At 46.2% G+C, this 20,072-nt stretch overlaps 1 protein-coding gene across 1 annotated transcript; it reads right to left on the bottom strand.

Moving 5' to 3' along the window:
• Positions 1–6,559: 6,559 nt before the first annotated feature.
• On the bottom strand, positions 6,560–18,039 carry CD40LG (CD40 ligand). The gene is made up of 5 exons (XM_007100264.3): positions 17,884–18,039; positions 15,957–16,088; positions 11,907–11,964; positions 9,908–9,970; positions 6,560–7,239 (listed from the first exon to the last, which is right to left on the bottom strand). Exons 1-5 carry the CDS (start codon positions 18,037–18,039, stop codon positions 6,863–6,865), a joined length of 786 nt encoding a protein of 261 aa, XP_007100326.1. The 3' UTR covers positions 6,560–6,862.
• Between the last annotated feature and the right edge of the window lie 2,033 nt (positions 18,040–20,072).

Below are 20,072 nucleotides of genomic sequence, written 5' to 3'. Positions count from 1 at the left end.
GGGTTCAAGCCCTGGTCCGGGAAGATCCCACGTGCCGCAGAGCAACTAAGCCCGTGCGCCACAACTACTGAGCCTGCGCTCTAGAGCCCGCGAGCCACAGCTACTGAGCCCACGTGCCACAGCTAGTGAAGCCTGTGCGCCTAGAGCCCGTGCTCCACAACAAGAGAAGCCACCGCAATAAGAAGCCCGCGCACCGCAACGAAGAGCAGCCCCCGCTCGCTGCAGCTAGAGAAAGCCCGTGCGCAGCAACAAAAAACCAACACAGCCAAAAATAAATTAATAAATTAAATAATTAATTTTCAAAAAAAACAACAGTGGAAGGCAAACGGCCGTCATGTGCCTCCAGATGTGATACGCTGCGAAGGACACAACATCATTTATGTAGTTTTCCATCCAGGAAAGCATAACCTGAATTTAATCATGAGGAAACATCAGACAAACTCAAAATAAGGAACACTTTTTTTTTTAAAGGGGACAGATTGTTACTATATTAGTCTAAAAAGCCAATGTCATTAAAGACAAAGATTGTGGGCTTCCCTTCTCAGTGGTTAAGAATCCGCCTGCCAATGCAGGGGACACCAGTTCGAGCCCTGGTCCGGGAAGATCCCACATGTCGCAGAGCAACTAAGTCCGTGCACCACTACTACTGAGCCTGCGCTCTAGAGCCCGCGAGCCACAGCTACTGAGCCCGCGCGCCTAGAGCCTGTGTTCCGCAGCAAGAGAAGGCACCGTAATGAGAAGCCCGTGCACCACAGTGAAGAGTAGCCCCCGCTCGCTGCAACTAGAGAAAGCCCGCACACAGCAACGAAGATCCAATGCAGCCAGAAGTAAATGAATAAATAAATTTATTTTTTTAAAAAAAGGACAAAGATTGTGGAAATGTTCCAGATTAAAGGTGACTAAAGAGACATGACAACCAAATGCAATACCGACCCTAAACTGGATCCCGTGCTGGAGGAGAAAATGCTATATAAGATATTATTGGACGACATACCTGAATTGGAATACAAATGGAAGATCAATATCAATGTTAAATCGACTGAAGTTGATAACCTTACCTGTGGTTATAAACAAGAATATCTTTATTCCTAGGAAATACACGCTGAAGTATTTAGGGGTGAAGGCCGTGAGGTACACAACTTACTCTCAAATGATTCAGAAACCACTTTTTATTTGTACTGTTCTTATTTTTGCAACTTTTCCGTATGTTTGAAATAATTTTCAAATAAATTACAAAAAAAAAAAAAAAGCTCAAGCATTGCCTCCCCAGGGAATCCAGACTCCATCACAGAAACCACTTTTTATTTGTACTGTTCTTATTTTTGCAACTTTTCCGTATGTTTGAAATAATTTTCAAATAAATTACAAAAAAAAAAAAAAAGCTCAAGCATTGCCTCCTCAGGGAATCCAGACTCCATCACGCTGCACTTTATTTGCTTGTGTCTTTTTCCACACTAAATGTAAATTACCTTAAGGGGGGGGGGGAATAGGCTCCTTTCATCCATGTAAATTCGGGGCCTAATACAGGGTCAAGCCCATAGAACCTACTCCAGAAATATTTGTTGAATGAGCCAACTTTCCCCATGATTTGAGGTCTCTGCTGTTTGGAAGAATTGTGAAGACTTGCCTCGGTGCCAATAGCAGAGGCCAGTGGGGTTCTAAGCTTTCAGCGACCTCCAAGCCTGCAGGGTCCAGTGTGACCCAGCTCTTGGCATGCAGGCGACCTCGGCCAAGCTGTAGAGCCAGCCCCTCTGGGCAAGCGACTCAGAAGGAAGTTTGTGTCTGCCAGGTGAGCACGAAGGCTCTTCCTAGGCTGGGCTTCAGCATGTGCCGTTTGACCTGTACACCAAGGTTCTTTCTCCCACAAGGCCCTCTGCGAGCTGACTCCTCCTGCTGCCCCCCTGAACCTTTTATCCATCTTCACAGTCTCTGCTTTCGTATGTTCTGTGCTCTCCCTCTGGTCCTCCTTTCCTCCCTGTGGCCCCTCCTCCCCTCAAGATCCCTCAAGACTCAGTCTGTGCCACCTGTCCTGGAAAGCCTTTCCTGACACCTACCTTGCCCCGCTTGTCCGAGTTACATGTCCTTCCCCTGTATTCCCTGTTCCACTGGTCCTGACCCCCGCTGCAGCATGCACGCTGGGCTTTCAACATTTGCACACCTGTGATGCAAAATTCCATAAGCTACTTGAGGGCAGGGACTGGATCATATCCATCGAGTGCATAGCACAGAACGTATCATCCCAATCCATGTTGGATGGGTGGGTGAATGGATAAAAAACCAAGTCTTTAACTCCTAGTAATAAGAAATGTGAATCAGGGACTCCCCTGGTGGTCCAGTGGGTAAGACTCCGCGCTCCCAACACAGGGGGCTGGGGTTCGATCCGTGGTCCGGGAACTAGATCCTGTATGCATGCTGCAAGTAAGAGTCCGCATGCCGCAACTAACAGTCCACGTGCCATAACTAAGACCCAGCGCAGCCAAAATAAAAAAATAAAATAAATAAATAATGTGAATCAGATCGAAGATGTGTTAAAGGTTTCATGTTGGATTTCAAAGAGGTTTACCATCAGAGAGGTACAGAAGATAAGAGTTAATGACCAAAAATTATTGGACTTTAAGTGGGGTTACATTAGCAGGAAAAATATGACAAGATAATTCAGTGGAACTCCAGGAATGGGGAATGGAAAGCAACTATATATTTAACTGGTTTTCTTGAAAGTTGCTGAATTGCCTCTTGGGGTTACTCAGAGAAGTGTGGTATGGAAGGGGGAAGTTCTTTTTAAAGTTTATTTTATTGAAGTGTAGTTGATTTACAATGTTGTATTAGTGTCTGGTGTACAGCAGAGTGATTCAGTTATACATACATATACATATTCTTTCGTATTCTTTTCCATTATGGTGTATCGGGAATATAGTTCCCTGTGCTATACGGTCGGACCTTGTTGTTTACCTTGGAAGGGGGAAGTTTATAAGCTGATGTCCTCTAGATGGAGAATGAGTGATCATAGTTTTGTTTTTAAACCTTCCTAAATATCGTAAAGCAGGAACTGCTCAAGCCTACTGAAAAATTTGGCAACCCCCAGCCTCCGATGGTTAATCGTTTTTGACAGGGAAACTATAGGAAAGAGTCTTTGCTACACATAGGCCTGCTCTAGTGTTCAGTACGTACTCTAATCTTGCCTTTCTTTTCCTTTTTTTTTTTTTTTTTTTTTTTGCTTTCACTTTGCTTCAAATTGGGTGTGGTCTTTGGTCTACTACATGGGCAGGGCCTTTCATGTGTACCTGGGCCGCCAGGCATTCATTCGCCTTGGTCTCAGAGGTTTCAATCATTTTAAGATGCCGTCCTGTTTACCTTTGCCACTGGGTGCAGGCTGGTGTGCTGGGGGCCACGTGGAAACCCACCTTAGTGCTCTTTATAGGATCATCTGTTCCAGAGAGCAGACTCTGCTTGGGGCTTTCTGGGAATGGTCTCATCAAATCCTCATAAACTTTGCAAAGGATGTATTTTTAGCATCCCCACTTTACAGATGAGGACACTGAGGCTCAGAAGAGGTGAAGTGATTTGTCTGTGGAGCCTAGATGTGCTTCACAGAGAAAAAGAACATAATAAAAATCATGTTGCCTTTTTGTATCTCCAAGTACTTCAGACTGCTTTAAAGGCCTAAGGCAGTGCATATTCTTGCTTAGACCAACACAGAATTATTTCATGGACTCCTGGGTTAGAAGCAGCTCCCGGCATCAGAGGAAACACCTCCACCCTGTAAGTGCTGTGAGCCTAAGTGCGGGGGGGGGCAGCGGGGAGGGGAGGGGAGCCACAAGCAGAGAAAATAGCATTCCCGTCTCTCCTAAGGCAGGAAAGCGTTTGTAGCCTTGCTTAGAGGAACTGAGGGTTGGAACTTAACACACTGAGAGAGGTATCGGCAGGAGAAGAAATAAGTTAATTATTTGGGTCTTTATCCTGAGGTCGTTAAGAAGTAGGGGAGTGGTGACATCAGAATTGTATTTAAGAATTGCTTCCACTGCAGGGGGCGCGGGTTCGATCCCTGGTTGGGGAGCTATGGTTCCATATGCCGCGTGGTGCAGCCAAAAAGAAAAAGAATTTGCTCTCGCCTCTGGCCGCACATGGAGAATGGATGAGAGGGAACAGGGGTGGAGGCAAGAGAGTCTAGGAGGCTGTTGTAATCTTCCAGAAGAGAGATGACAGGAGTTTGGGCTAGGATCGTGACAGTGGAGACAGAAAGAAGCAGATTAAGAGGTATTTAAGAAATAAGGTTGATGTGTTGGGCTGGTAGGACTGGATGTGGGAGGGAGGGCAGTGAAGAGTCAAGCCTGGTTTCTGGCTCAGGAAGCAGGGGGGGTGAGGCCGCCCTTCACCGGGACGGGCAGCACAGAAAGTGGGTCCCATCGTGGGCGGCGGGGGAGATCAAGGGTTCCATTTGGATGCCTTGGATTTGACTCCTGGGCCCACCATTCGGAAATGCGGGCAGAAGGGGACACACTCTAGGGGGCAGGTCAGGACTAAAGGCGTAACGTCAGTAGCACGAAGGGGGTCATTCAACCCATGCGCTGGGAGAGACAGCCCCCTGTGAGCAGGTGGGACAGGAGGAGGAGGGGGGAAGGGATGGGCCCTGGAGTTCTTGGGAAGGGCAAGGGCGACGTTAGGAGGAAGCCGCCTGAGGGGTTGAGGGCACTTGGCTACGTGAAGCTGAAGCTTAGGAGAAAGTTCTGGGCTGGGGCTGCGGGAACTGGCATTTAGAGGGCAGCAGAAAGCATGGGAGCAGAGGAGATCGCCTAGAAAATTCGAGTTTCTGTGTCTCTAAGCATTCCTTCTGATAACAGATATCGTTAGCCATAGCCACATGGTTACTAGAGGTAGCGATGGTCTGCAAGATAATGATTTCCAAAGAAGAAGAAGAAGAAGGGGGCGTGAAGTGCAGGGGCAAGGTTTAAACAGAGGATGTGAGTGTATAAAGACTATAAAAGGTTCGTCCAGGCTGGACATGAGTTCCCTTCTTATGACCCTCTTGCCCACCCATGGCTGTGCTCCAGAGTGGGCGCTCAGCTGCCCTGAGGGAGGGACAGTCTTCTGTATTGTCTTCTTCCCTCGGGGCTGGGCCAAGCCCTCCCATCAGCTAGACCGGGTCCTGGCCTACCTGTGAGAGTATCATGAGCAGTGTCTGCTCGCTGCCCCCCTTCCTTCAAGTCTCCCGTGCCGAGGGCAACGCTGAAGAAGGATCTTTGCTCCAGAGGACAAGGTCGCACTGTGGACACATCCCTGACTGAGTCCCCGAATCCACAAATGTCACGAGGGCTCAGACCAAAGTTCTCTTGTTGGAGAAGGTATCCATGCACAACCCAGCAAGTCTGTCTAGCACGGCTTCAGCCTTGTGTTAGAAATTCGTGCTCTAAGGCCTTCCAAGTCACTCAGCCAGGAAGGGACCGTGCCATCCAGAGGACCGAAGAGCAGGGCCAGCGGCCGAGAGCTGCCCCCAACTCTCCTCACGCCCCTGCCTTATTGCTACAGTCATATTTTTCTGCCTGGACACGTGGTAGTTGCCTTAAGGGCCCCCTACCGGTAAGGATGACGAAGCCACTCTGGGCTTCTTACATGAAAAACCCCTCGACTGGAAGTGACAAGACTGAGAGGCCAATGCTTCCCTTCGGTTTGTCCCAGTTCCATGTCCTCTCACCTAAGGTGGAACCGCCTTGACAGCTATTAAAAAGATAAGCAACCGCTTCTCGTTTAAGCTTCGCTTAGCTGTGATTAATCAAGAAAAAAACCCAGCCTTTTTTCAATCCTCTGCAACCCTTCCTGAGCAAGCTTTTCACTGGCTACGCTTTCCTGTCATCCATCAAAGGCTATCGCAGCCTTCCAGGGAGTGTGCTGTCACCAAGATATTTTGTGGTGCCACAAGCTTCAGAACCAAGTTTCTGAAAGCATCACAGGGTTGGGAACGTCCCCTCCGAATGATACCCCCTCCCCCCAACCGGGCCTGGGGCTTCAGAGGCTCAATAACCACAGTCATGTTAAGAGATCTTTATTATTCAAAAAATAAATAACAAGATAATCACCAGTTCACTCTGGAAACAATGGGGACTGCAGGTAGATACGATAGATTTCCTTTAAATCCAGTCATTTCTCTGGAGGGAGTGGGCAGCCTCAGAGCTGCCCTCCGCCCGCCTACCCCATCGACAGTGGTGGAGAACAGGGTGGAAATAAGATACTTGATTAGCAACAGCCTGACTCGTGTGTGTGTGTGTGTGTGTGTGTGTGTGTGTGTGTGTGTGTGTGTGTGTGTGTGTGTAGGAGAGAAAGAAAGGATGAGAATGGGTGTCAGGGTGACTGGGGAGGGGGCAGGGTTTCGGTTCTCCACTGCATTATACTTTCTAAAGTCTGCCCCACTTCCATCGCGGCCGCAGGGACCCAGAATCCACCGCAATTGAATGTGAGCTGAGGCTCCGCGTTTCCCTCCGGCATCTTCACTGAGAAATCAAATACATTCTCCACTGAAGGACACTGCACGCAAAGAAACAAAACTAAACTTGGCTAATTTTCTGCTGTTTGCTCAGAATTCGAGCTGTGCGTAATGGCTTTGTCTTTTCATAGGACTCTCTGGATGTCTGCATCAGTGGGGTTGCTGCTTCAGACTATAAGCTCTTATGGAACAGGGGTTTCCTCCGCCCGGTAATTCACTCATTGCAGCCCTACATGCCTCGGGATGTATAATAAATAGTTCTCCGTGAGGAGGATCCTAGGGTTATAAATAGGCAGTCCAACGGGGTGCGGTGGGCGGTCTCAAGTGCTTTGCTCGACTGTGAAGCCGCCAGCATCGGCCCAGCCGCAACCTGCCAGCTTACACCGTTCAGAGCTTGAGTAAGCCAAACGACGTGAAGCCAGTCCCGTGGCTCACTTGGCTTGGATCAGTCACGTTGACAAACACCGAAGCACCCGGTTGCAATTCAAAGACTCCTCCCAAGTGAATGGATTGCTGCCCGCACGGCTTGGCGGGGCTGCGGGTATTTGCAGCTCTCAGTAAGATTCTCTCCGCTCCACCTGGGGACTTCAGGCAGAGGCTGGCTATAAATGGAGCTTGACTCGAAGTTTCCCGATTGGAACAGAAGGTGACCTGGGCGTAGATGTAATAGAGTCCTTGTCTTTTCACGGCCAGCTGTTTCCCGTTTTCGAGGGTTACCAAGTTGGTGCTTAGGGTGTAGTATCCCTTGGGGGCCCACTGGAGAACTGTAACGGAGAGGGGAAAATCCGTGGTGAGGTGGGACAGACATGAGTCAGATTCTAACAGACAATGTGGTTTCGTGTTGGATACTGGCTTCACATAGGAGTGGGAGTTCGGGTCGTCAGGGATTTCTGAAGGACCCGTCCAGCCCTCAGTCTATGGAGGAGCCACGGCTGACCAATCAGCATGGGTTGCACAGTCAGACGGAGCTGGGTTCCCATCCAGGCCTTATTCAAGCTTGGGCAAGTCAATCTCCCTGAGCCTCTCCGTTCCTTACCTGTAACACGGGGCTAATATTACAGCCTGTTTCAGAGACTTGTTGTGAAGGTTAGCTCACGTAACAGAGCACGGTGAGTTTCCTTCTCCCCTTAAGAGCTCTTAAAGCCAATTCGCCCTTGAACTTAAAAGAGTGTGAATGACTTAGAAATCCCAGGTCATAAATTACGCCTGCCAAAATGCTCAAAGTCCTTGCTAATACTAACTCGTATCTTGCTTTCCTGGAGTTTTCCAAAGTCGAGGACTTGCCGACCTCTCTTGCTCGGCCTCAGCACAGAGGAAAGACCCCATTTCTTCCTACCTGATCACGCTCTTGCAAACCCGATCCGCCTCCCACAGCAAGGACTAAAATTAGGCAAGGAAGTATGAAAATAAACCTGTCATTTCACTGCGTGTTTTGATCTCCCATTGTAGTGGGCGCCGCCAACTTGAAAGTGCCTGTATTCTTGTGGCTAAGCCGAAGTACCCACCAACAATGTGCCATTTTTCTCGCCTGAGATGTTGACTGCGTTCAAAGTAGTGTGTGCGGCCGATTTCAAATCTCAGCCCCCACAGACAGCTAGACTGCCGGGGGTGGAGGGTGGGGAGAAGTGAAAGTATCCTCGCATTTGCTCCCTTGAGCTTTTCTTTGGACTCCTATTTGGTGGTCTTAGGCCTCTCAGGGTGCAAGACCCCACCTGTTAAGACTCGTCCCTTAGTAATTAGGAAAGGCATCCTGAAATGCCTGACATTTCTTGGGCCTCCAGATCGCTCTAGAGATGCTTCATTATGATGTTTTCGCTTTTGGACCATCTGATTGAGAAAACACGGGCAGCTTCCCTATCTTTGAGTCCACAAGGTTTATCTTCGTAAGTCCCTACCTAATTTTCGTCCTTGCTGTGAGATGTAGGTCAGGTTTGGAGCAGCGTGACCAAGTAGGTCTGAGAGGCTTGTGGGGTAAGAGGTGTGACTTTCTTCTCACCTGATGCCCTGCAGACCTACTGTGACACAGACCGTCAACCAGCAGTTGGACCAACAGCCATCATGGGCCCTTCGGCAGAATATGTGAGCACTGTGAAATCTATGCAAGGCAAGCTATTCTTCTAGGAGGTGTCTCTGTCGCTGGCATCCATCCAATCTGGATGAGACTGTATCATGTGGATGACCACCCTGGACATACCAGATATGGTTGTGATATTCTCCCATAAGTGTATTTTATGAGAAAGGGGTACTTGGCAGAATTGTTAAACATTGTGGGGTAAGTGTTATCAAAAAGGGCTTTATGTTGCTCTTCTGACAGCTGAACTGCAGTGAAGTAGCTAAGGAATGACACCTTACGTTTGTATAGCGCTGGACAGAATAACTTTCTTCTATATTAGCTGATTTGATGCTCAGAGTCACCCTGTGAAGTGAGACAGGAAACTGCTGCGAAGGTAAAGGGACTTGCCCAAGGTCACCCAGCAAGTGGTAGTCATGCTCCTGTACCACGATCCAGGAAAACTACGTATGCATTATACCCACTGAGAACCCAAGCCACCTCCAAGATGAGGTCCTATCTCCTTTCCTCTCTCTCTGTGTGTCTCTCTCTACATCTCTGTCTCTCTCTTACACGCGCGCACACACACACACACACACACACACACACTGCTTAGAACTCCATTCCAGAGCGCTGTGTTAAAGTTTTCAAAGACTGCTCTGATGCTCTTGGCCTGCATTTATGTAGACAGGGGATTTTATGCTAGTGTGCATGTTTCCATCCATTTATCAGATGTGCCATATTGTCCAGCACCAGCTATCGTGAGGTACAGATTTGGGGAAAAAAAAAAAAATCTAAGGGCTAGAATCATGGCAGAACGTATATGGAAAGAAAATCATTGAGAGTTGAAAAGATTACAGTATGTCGTCTGTTGTTACTTCACTGGAAAATCTAACATCCTGGCGCCTATTGATCTTTGCAGAATGATTTTACCTTCAATTTCCCTGAGGTTGGCCCCAGTGAGGCTGGGGTTAATCATACAGGGATTGGCAGATGGCAGGAAATACCCCTTGAGGCCCATTTGCATACAGTGAAGAGGGGTTAGGATGAGGGATGCTCCCAGTTAGGAGGTCACTACGTGCCATCTCTTCTGTGTTATCAGAATAATGGTCCCTCCACCCAGTAATTCATCATTTGGAATCAGCCACAGAGCAAGAACCTAATGAGAACATTGGGATTGTTTCCCACCTCCTTTTGTCCCTTCAAGTCCCATCTGTGCATTTGAGCCTACTTGGAAGACAAAGGCAAGTGCACGAGGCATGTCTGGGTAGCTTTGTAAATTGGCCCCCAGAGGAAGACAGGAGCCTAATTGTTAGGCTGCCTTGCTTTAGCCTCCTGGCCTTCCCCCTCGGGTGGCTGATGTTCAGATGCTTTGGACTTACCAGATGCTGTTTTACTACTGGCCTCACTGATGACATGTGCCGCGATTTGAGGATCCTGATCACCTGAAATGAAACCAAAGACCAACTGTCAGGCCAAAGAAACACAAAACTGGCCACAGAACGATTTGGTCTAGTTCTGCAGCTGGGTCACAGAGACTGTACCTAAATAGGTTACGTGAAAGGAAGGAAAAGATGGCCTTGAAATCCCTTAAAACCAGAGGGAAATGTTGTTTTCTAAAATCTGAACAACTGAGTTGGCTATTTCCACCGAGCCCGGTCTTCCAATCGCCATTCAGTACCTGACTCCGCTTTACATAGATTGACACAGACTAAAGAAAATGATCTTCATTAAACACATTTTGAATCTTGATTTTAAGAACAACTCCCATGCACTGGTCATCTTAGTGGGCCCAAAGGTCGTGTCTGCACACTTAGCTAGTAAAATGCTTCTGGTGTCTCATTTGGTCAAGCACTGGCCACCGTATTATATCTGCCTCTAATTGTTGCTCACGTAAAAGGTTTGCTCCTTAATCACATGTGCTGAATCTCCTACGTGCAGACACGGTGTGGAAGTTCTTTTTTTTTTTTTCCCACTGATGAGCCTGGAGCTGGACCCTTTGTAGGTGTCCTATGAATAACGAGTCAAGCTGCATGACCTAAATGACCAGCTTTGTTGAGTGTATCGTTTTCCTAAAGACTGCTAGGCAGCACCCACATGAACTGTTTCCTCAAATTTCACGGCAATTAACAGACAACATGGTACCACTCAACATATTTTACAGTCATTCTGAAAGCAGAGGCTTCATGGAAATCAGGTGACCCTTTGCATCCAGACCAATGGTTAAAGCAAGCTCTTTGCCTCAGAAGACAGTATCTATATCTCTCTATGTATGTATGTATTTCCTTGTGTGTATTAAATTTACACAAACCATGCCATCTTTTACACTGACTTTGTGATGTAGCAGTTTGTCTAACAACACCCATCTACAAACACTCCATTTTCCCCATACTCAGCTGCTCGGGTCACTCCAGGCATTATTGTATTTGGTTTGGGGTGCTACATTCTAAAAAGAACAGAGAAAGTTATTGTGTCCAGAAAAGGACCTAAACGAGGGCAAGAAAAAGCCTGGAAAGGGTCACAGGAGGAACAGCGGGAGACACTGAGAAGGTTTACCCTGGAGAAGAAAAGGCTCAGGGACCATGACTGTGGTTTTCAACATATGGACAGCTGCTGTGTAGAAGAGGAATTATGTACTTCGTTCAGTATGGCTCCAAAGAGCAGATCTCGATTCAGTTAGTGGAGATTATAAGAACAAATTTCAACTCCAGAGGAGAAAAGCCTTCTCTCGAGTATAGAGTAATCTTATTATTAAAATTATTAGGGCCGTTCAAAGATGGCCCAGGCTGCTTTATGAGCTAGAAGGTGTCTAGGCATGTTTGATCAGAGAGTCGATGGTCAGTGCTGTTGTGAAGGAGATTCGTGATCCGGGGATGGTGCGTGATTTGAGAACCGTCAAGGTCCCTTCCAACCCTGGGATGTTTGAGATGCTCTGACGTCAAGAACAGGGCAAAGAACAGCGCTGTCACGCTGAATCACTCCTGGGTCTCCGAGGCTCCACTGGCCGTGTTTCCCCATGAAAAAACTGTTATCATTGAGTGATGAATGACACCGCTACCAAATGCTGACTGTCTTGTCATCTTATCCTCTGTAGGTGGTACTAGGCTGTATGGTTGCTTTGATTAACGTGTTGAAAATAATGTGATTTCTTCATACTTGGTATTGTCAGCACTAAAGGAACACAGCCTTCCCTATAAATGTGTCCATACAACTCCTTTCTAAATCACAGGCACCAGAGAAGGTATTGATTTGGCAATTGTGTTCCTGTTTTATTTCCGGGGCTACAAGTTCCCTGATCCAACACTGGGTTGTTCGGTGTGATCGGCCTAAAGCTTCCTTTTAGTTTTTAAGTATTCGTAGAAATGGTAAAGGGCAACCTACCTTTGTGCATTTCAAAGTTTTTTTCTTTCTTCTTCACTTCTTTGCTTTGCATTATACCCTAAAATAAGAATCATGGCAAAAGGTCATTTTGACAGGAACTCTGGCGGGGGCTTTAGAGGGAGGTTTCATTCATTTGGCACCTGCCATTACTCTGTTGCCTGTTTCTGGTGAAGAGTATCATATAGACTCAGATCCTGTCATTAATTCCATCCTACCGATTAGGAGCCCATGGCTTTGACAGATGAGCTGACAGCCCAGAAAGCCCAGGAGTGAACCTGGAAACAGAATCTGGGCTTTATTATCTTCCAGTGCTCTCTCCAGACCAATGACTGCCATCCTGACCCCTCCTATGACCCCAACCTCCCTGGCTTTGACGAGTATTGAAAAATAATGCTGAATGGGGAGCAGATTCTACCCTGGGAACTGGTATATAGAATATTATTAACATAAAGCATGGTGTGTATCTGTTAGAAAAAAATTGGTCTGAAATCTCTTAGGAAATGGAAATAGTAAGTTTGACCTTGGGAAGAAATCCCAGACTATGAAAAGATCCTCAGACTTTTTAAAAAAATTTTGTTGTCCCTGTCAATGGGCTGAAGAGGTTCTCTTGTTGCTGGTTGCCTTGTGTGACCCCTTCTTACTTCGAATCATCAGCGTATAGGAAACTCAGGTAATCTCCCAAGGCGGCTGATGTTCCAAGCCAAACGCAGCACTTCTTAAGGGGTTTCTTCTCATCAGCAACTGCAGGAAGGCTAGAGGCACTTAAAGAAGCTGGCAGAGAGTGCCATCTACACAGATTGGAAGGTAATAAAGGCTGCTGTTGCTATTTTAAAGATTTAAAGATACTGAATAAAAGGCACGGTGGGCTTAACTGGCAGGCATGAGGTCACCCAAGGAATCTGAGGCTGAAGCCGACAGTAGAAACTGAGATCTCATTCCGAGGCTGGGCTTAACGCTGTACTCTGAACACAGGTGGGGAAGGCAATAGTATTTTCACATCTTCTGGTAATCAAAGTCCTGTGTGCCTTCCAGTTCCTGGAATCAATTTTCTACAGCTCCCTTCCTTTTCGTTCCTCCCCAAGAAGGAATTCGTGTTGTTACTGCTGAGGGGTTCCCTGTACGCTCGGCTCGAGTGCCAGATGTGAGGGTGTAAGTCACGGAGCCTAACCGGGAGCCCGCGCCCCAAAACTCTCTCGGCGCCCAGAGCCTCAACTTTCCACTCGAGCTCAAGTGTGGCAAGTGTGAAAGTGCTGCAACAGGAAAATGTTTGTGAGATAACAAGCAAACAAATGAATATTTCGTGCCTTTTCAAAAGATGGAGTGTGGTGATCGAGGGTGAGATACTCTTAGGCTAGGTGGTTGCATTGGTGTCAGGGCTTGGCCAACATGAAAACGTGAAGTCAGCAAAGTTTGCCCTTTAATGCGCCCGGCCTTGCCTTTCTGTGAACTTTCCCCCAGCCACACTCCCCACCTCAACTGAAAGACTTTTGAAAGTTGACTTTCAGAAAATCTGGAATTAGTTATTTCTCTCTTAGGGGGAACTCCATGTGGCAGGGTTGGATAGCTTGACCTTTAACTCGAAAAGGAGATGCTTTGACCTTATCAAAGACACCTCGGGCATTGGCGAGCAGACAGTCATGGAACTGATCACTCTAGCAGGGAGCTGGGGGGAGGGAGAAAGTTTTAATGTGCAATTATACCTCTTAAAATGCTGCCTTCGTCTGCTCTAACATCAGCCCCGAATCCCATCTTCCACCCAGAGTGACAGCTAGCTAGGTGCGACCTGCCTCAGGAAATAATGAGTTCCCCGTCACTAGAGGTGTTCAAACAGATTGAGTGACCACTGGGTAGCGGCTGTGGGGAGAAGCAGCAGCTCTGGGTTGATCATTGGATCTGATGATTTCGAAGACCCCCTCCTGTGATTCAGACCTTGGGTTGCTCTGGACCAATCAGACTGTGACCCAGAAAGAAAGGCTGCTAGCATTAGCTAAGAATATAAATAATCCAATTTGGGGGTTATTTTGTAGTCGGCCTGTTGGGTTAAAGAAAAAAAGTCCAAAATATTGTTTTAGAATGAGAAGTGTCGGGGAATGGATATTGGAACGGGGGTCAATCGTTGGAGCAGATGACATTGACTCGGACTCCACCCCGCAGCACCGCAGGCAAGGGGCTTCCTCTGTTGCACGGAAGGAGCCCTGACGGACATGCCTGCGACGGTCTGCCTTTCCCGAGTATGAAACTTGGGAGCTGTCACTTTTTTCATGCAAGCATAAGCAAAGAGGCCAAACTGACTTTCTTCCTTACTTTTGTCCTGGGTAGCTGATTTGGGAAGCTTTACATATCCAACCTGAAATACAGCCGTGAGGAATTGGCAGTACAACTGTAAAACTCTCAGTAAGAGAGAGGGAGGGAGGGAAGAAACCAACAGCCACTCTCACTGCCTTTGGGGGGCAACTGAAGGCTGATCACATAATTACAGGATGTCAGAGCTGGTAGTGCCCTGGCAGACCATCTCGGCCCTCTCATTGGATAGATGAGAAAAATGAGGCCCAGAGAAGTGAAGTCATTTGCCCAAGGTCACACAGCCCAGCACATTAAATATGCTATTTGGATTATTAAGCGTTGTTCTCAAAGTGGCTTTATTCCCATTTCAATTTGCAACGCCTTCCAATACCCTGTAATACTGGCCAGAAGCCTTGAAGAACCAGAGGAACTCAAATCGTTCTCAGGCCTTGCCAATAAAGAGTTAGGAGTCTTTCTCTAAAGCCTAGATTAGTGTAAAGAACCTAAAAGCCAGCAGCAGATTTGAGCTGCATTCTGATTCCCGTAGGTGACCCAGGAATAAGCTTTCAGAGTCCTCACTACTGGATTAAATGACACACCGGGGACAGTACAGGAGGACAGGAATAAGCTCAGAAATAAGATCTCAGGTCCTTCACTCCCAGGTTAATTACACATTACCCACATGTGAGAGCTAACTCCCGTTGGTTTCTCCAGATACCCACCCATGTGGCACAGCGCTGCCCTCAGCCTGGATGCGGCCTCCTAGTCACGACCCCCAAGTCCCCTGAGGGCCCAAGGTATTTGACTCGGTGTTCTGAGGGGGAAACGGGCAGAAAGGCTTCTTGCTGTTCTTCTTCTGGAGAAAGAGCTCCTAGACCCCTTGTCTACAGCGATGGAATTAATGTTGTGGGCATGTCCTCAGTAAACGGTCTAGAAACTCTCGCTTTAGGTACCTATCATAGGCCACTGCAGGTACTTCATGCTGGGCGCCAGTCTGTGGGCTAGAAGGCTTCAGACTCTCTGCCTCGGGTCTTGATTGGCCCTAGAGGGGACTGGCTCCATGAGCAGGTGGTATGATACGGGGTCTGGTTTGAGCGGTACTGAGACGGTCCATCGCCAATTGCCCACACCTCTCCTCCCAGGAAAAGGAAAAGATCTCACTTACATGGCACCTGAAATCCCATTATGAGAGAAGCGTTCCTTCATATGTTAGAGCCTATCGGTGTTCAGAAGTCCCCACCTCCCCCAGTAAAGGCAAACCCTTAACCTGTGGCCTGCCAACGCTGCAGTGGCCAATGGTTATCGCTTCCCTGGGAAATGGGAACCAGACCCTGGGTCCACAGTGGGAAGGCATCAAGGTTTGGATGGAAAGATAAGAAAATGCAAAAAACAAACTTGGTAGACTTCATCCTTTTCCCTGAGGCATCTGCATGTCTGACCTCATGTGCTTGTGTGAATGTGCCCATGAGAGTGTGTATTTTCCCCAGAGAGAGTCTCTTTTGTTCTTCCTAAGGGCATTCCTATCAACGGGCACACTTCCAACTTTCCTTTCCCTTTTAACCATAGGATTTTGGCTTCAGTTTTGCTTTTTTGATACACATACCCATATATACATGTAGGTACATATGTATGGCGATATGTATCTATAGTATATATATATAAAACACATGTTTAAATTTTACGTGGTCACGTTTTAGTGTCCCAACCTAGCAGGTTTCCCAACCAAAACTTTTCAGTGACACTTTTCCCAACAACTGAGGTCCTTACCTTGACCAGGTCTTCAAACCGGCTTCTAATTTCCTCACAGTTCAGTAATGATAAGGACCCCTCTCCTTTGCTGCACCGCTGTATCGTTTTCATGAACACAAAATCTTCATGAAGATTCCTTTCATCTTCTATCTATTTATGAAATAACAGGGACATGAGACATTGTAATTCTGTCTGCCTCTACAATCACTTCCATGGCCTCAACGACACGAGGAGGACTTTGCAGATATAAATGGGGCATAATAACAAGTTAGTGTACTGGATTACTGATATTTGGTATTGGCAGTTTAAAAAATCTACAAAAGCCAGCAAAGAAAATGTCATGTGGTCTGCAATGCTAGGTAGAAATCACAGCTATTCTAATGAAATTCCATCACAAAGTGTACTTTTTCCCGTGTAATTTATCAGCAACGTTCTCTAATGGTCATATTTCCCACGGCTTCAGTAATGATTGGTCATTATAAACACAGTCTATAGAATAGTTTTCTGCTGAGCTAATTTGCCCGCTTAGTTTTAGGGTTTGTGTTGCAGTGCTTTGGAAAAGGTAATTTGCAATGTGTATCAATGACTTGAGTTCTAATTACATCTCTCCTTTTTAAGTTTAGTATTTGCAGAAAACATTTTCATTTTTAAAGAAGTCATCTTTCATTCCCGAAGGTAATGAGGTATTTTATCTTCCGATGTCTTAGAATAAGGAAATATATGGAATTCACTTGTTTAATCAACTAATTCTGTGCCATTTTCTTACATTCAGATTACATTTTTAGATTCAGAACCAGATCCAGCTAGCCGGTGGCTTTCACTGTCATTAAGAGGACACCCAAGTGCTAGGGTAAATTTGAGTCTACCCAGGTCAGTATTTCCCCTATAGAGGCTAGGCTTATGTCCAGGCATTTGATTGGCAGAGCCCACCAGGCCAAACACAAACAAACAACCAGACCCAGAGCCCTGCTCTTTTCTCAGCAGTGACACCTAAAATTGGGGTAACCCAAGAATTGCCTCAATTGTTCCTGCTCCACCTTATCCTGATAGAAAACCTCATGGTCTTAACTCAAGACTGGCATCCCAATAACGGCCACTCGCACGTCCCTGTGCATCCACAATTCCCACATCCAGACTTTTAGGAACAGCCAAATCATGGACGGAATTTCTCCTTTTCATCTATGATTGGTATTTTTTCAACACAGCCAATGATGCTTATCAGTGGAGGTGGGTAAACGCATGGAAACAGGATAAATCCTAATGGTTATTTTTCTTCAGAATGCAGAACAACCTGCTAACTTACTCCACTCTTTTGTTCTGTATGTCCAACTATTTAAGAACGTAAAACATCTCAGAGGGAAACTGAGCAGCTTGCAACTACAATCAGCATTTGAAGAATTATACAGAGAACGCCACTCTCAGGGACTTACCCATGTCTATGCTAACCTGAAGCTCAGATTGATGCTCTCCTTGTCTAGTTGGATATTTAGAAGAAAAACAGTTGTCTCCATCAGAAAAAAACAAACAGTTTACTTTTTAAGCAAAACCTTAGCAAATCATTCCAGCTAATGTCTACGTAGTGCTTACTTTGTGCCTGGCTCTGGTCTTAGCTTGACTTTAATCTGTGAGGTGGGTACCCTTAACATCCCCATTTCTCAGATGTGGAAACTGAGGCATAGAAACGGCAAATAACTTGCCCGGGATCACAGAACTAGTAGGGGACCGAGTCAATATTTGAACCCAGCAGTCTGACTCCAGGGCCAAGGCTCTTGACCAGAGAAAAGAGTAGAACATCTCACTAACTAGACCACAACCCATGCCACAAGACCACTTATCTATTTGGGTTCTTACCATTGTCCATCATTTGGGTAGAACTGAAACCAACCAACCCACACATCGATAAGAACCCCAGATTTAGTTAATAAAGGCCTATGGTTCACCTTACCTTGTCCAATCTTCTGTGAAGATACACAGCAAAAAGCGCTGACCCAATCATCTGGGTGATAAGAAAAATAGTAAGTAAATACATAAAAATTTTCATACTGACGGGTGGTCCAGTGGCCACAGAGCGGGGAGAAGGTTGGCTGTACGTTTCGATCATGCTGCGTTCGAGTTGAAATGATGTCTTCTGACCGAGAAGGTGGCAGAGGCAGCATGAGAAGACTGTCAAAGTGGCCACCTTACTCAGGATTAGTTAAGAGCGCACAATCGTCGCAGCCCACACTTCCTGGAAAATGTGCTTCGCAGTCTTCTCTCCCAGCAAAAAAAGTTACGTAAAGGCTTTTTTTTTTTCTTTTTCTTTTTTTTTTTTTTTTTTTTACCTACCCATATCATTCACTTCCAGGCTTTCCCTTTCGTTAGTAAAGAAGAAACAAGTTTCTTCTTCCATACATTCATTCTTGCCTTGAAATGTCATAGACTTCTTAACAGACAATGGCAGTACTTTCCTATCGCTGTCTAACGTTTGGGGTTCACCAGTTTCAAGGAAAGTGACAGATGAATCCACCGGCAATAGAATTATTTCAATTTCAATCTTACTAATATAAAGCGGGAACCTGGTAGATGGGGAAAGAAAGAAACATCAACAAAAGTTTGGATTGATTTTGGGACTGGCTTGCCACTGGCTAACTGCTTGTTAACATTTCTTTCATCTTTAAACCCAATGAAGTCCCGGCGGCTTTTCAAGGCAAGTCTACGTGGCGTAAAGCAAAAAGGAGTGCTGACAATTAGTAAAGAAAATTTAGCTGGAAAGATAATTCAAGAAAAATACACTTTTCCAAGGCCAAGAGAAGTAGGGTCTTGGGGTAATTCAGGCCAAAACTCTGGGACTGAAGTTAAAGTAGGAATATTAGCTTGATTTAGCCAAGTTGTCTGTCTACACTGTTCCAATCCATCAGATAATTGTTGATGCCTACACTGTTCCAATCCATCAGATAATTGTTGATGCCAATGTATCCGTTTGGACTAGGGAAAATAGGCTGCAGTTAAGAGACCTGAACTCTAGTCCTTGGTGTACCAGTAAATTGCTGTGGACCTCGAGCCTATCCCTTTCCCTCTCCAGATCTCAGTTTCCTCATATCCAAATGGGCAGTTGTACCCACCTTGCTTATCCTCTAGGTTGGTATGAAATCAAGTAAAGATGTGCAGGAAAGATGGTTGAAACACGTTAAGCTATAGAAAAACACTCTCACCTTGGGTTTTTTGCTATTTGTTTAGCCTGTGATACGAGTTTTCCAAATAATTACCAACTCCTTACATACTAGCAAAAAACAAATGAACAACATCAAAAACACCCAGCGTCTTGACAACGAAATGAATTATTGAAGTGTGTAGAATTACGCATTTCTGAATGGCTTTTGATGGTCTTATCAGATCGCCTTCAAAATAAAAGTAGCTGTGGAAATCCCTACCCCACATCCCAACCTGGTCTAGAAACCATGATAAGATTGCTTTGGTGATTCCTATAAGATTGTTTTGAGACACAAATAGGAAATGTAACAAACTCCTCTGATAGGCATGCTATCTGCATAGTTACCACCTGCTGTCTTCCCCTCCCACGCCCCAGCATCCTGTCCTGGGCGCAGATCTCACTACATCTGCCAAGTAGGTGGCTTCAAGGCATGTGATAAACTTTGATCAGTCAAGTCAGAGGCTTCAGTTCTTAGACAAGGAACCTTCGTTCCACTAAAGGAAAATTATCACAAGAGCTAAAAGGGGCTCGAGGACTTCTCCAGGAGCCGCTTCGTACCATGACAGCATGCCAGAGCTGCAAGGACCCTGTGACCATCAGATCAGTCAAGCCCCGAGGGAGAGGTCGCTGAAGGGACCAGAGTTGCCGACAATGCCACGTTTGTTCATGTGACCAACTTCAAGAGAGAATTGTCCAATCTCCCTGCCTCCACTTCCTGACTTCTGCTTACGATATCCCCCTGAAACTGCTTCCACCATTATTAGCACAATAGTTTGGGCTGAATACTTTTTATTTCTTTTTTTTTTAACATCTTTATTGGAGTATAAGTGCTTTACAGTGGTGTGTTACTTTCTGCTTTATAACAAAGAGAATCAGCTACACACATACATATATCCCCGTATCCCCTCCCTCTTGCGTCTCCCTCCCTCCCACCCTCCCTATCC

Source organism: Physeter macrocephalus, chromosome 21 (assembly GCF_002837175.3).
Source record: "Physeter macrocephalus isolate SW-GA chromosome 21, ASM283717v5, whole genome shotgun sequence".
In the NCBI taxonomy this organism is placed as follows: Eukaryota; Metazoa; Chordata; class Mammalia; order Artiodactyla; family Physeteridae; genus Physeter; species Physeter macrocephalus.
This window is presented reverse-complemented; position numbering and strand designations above follow the sequence as displayed.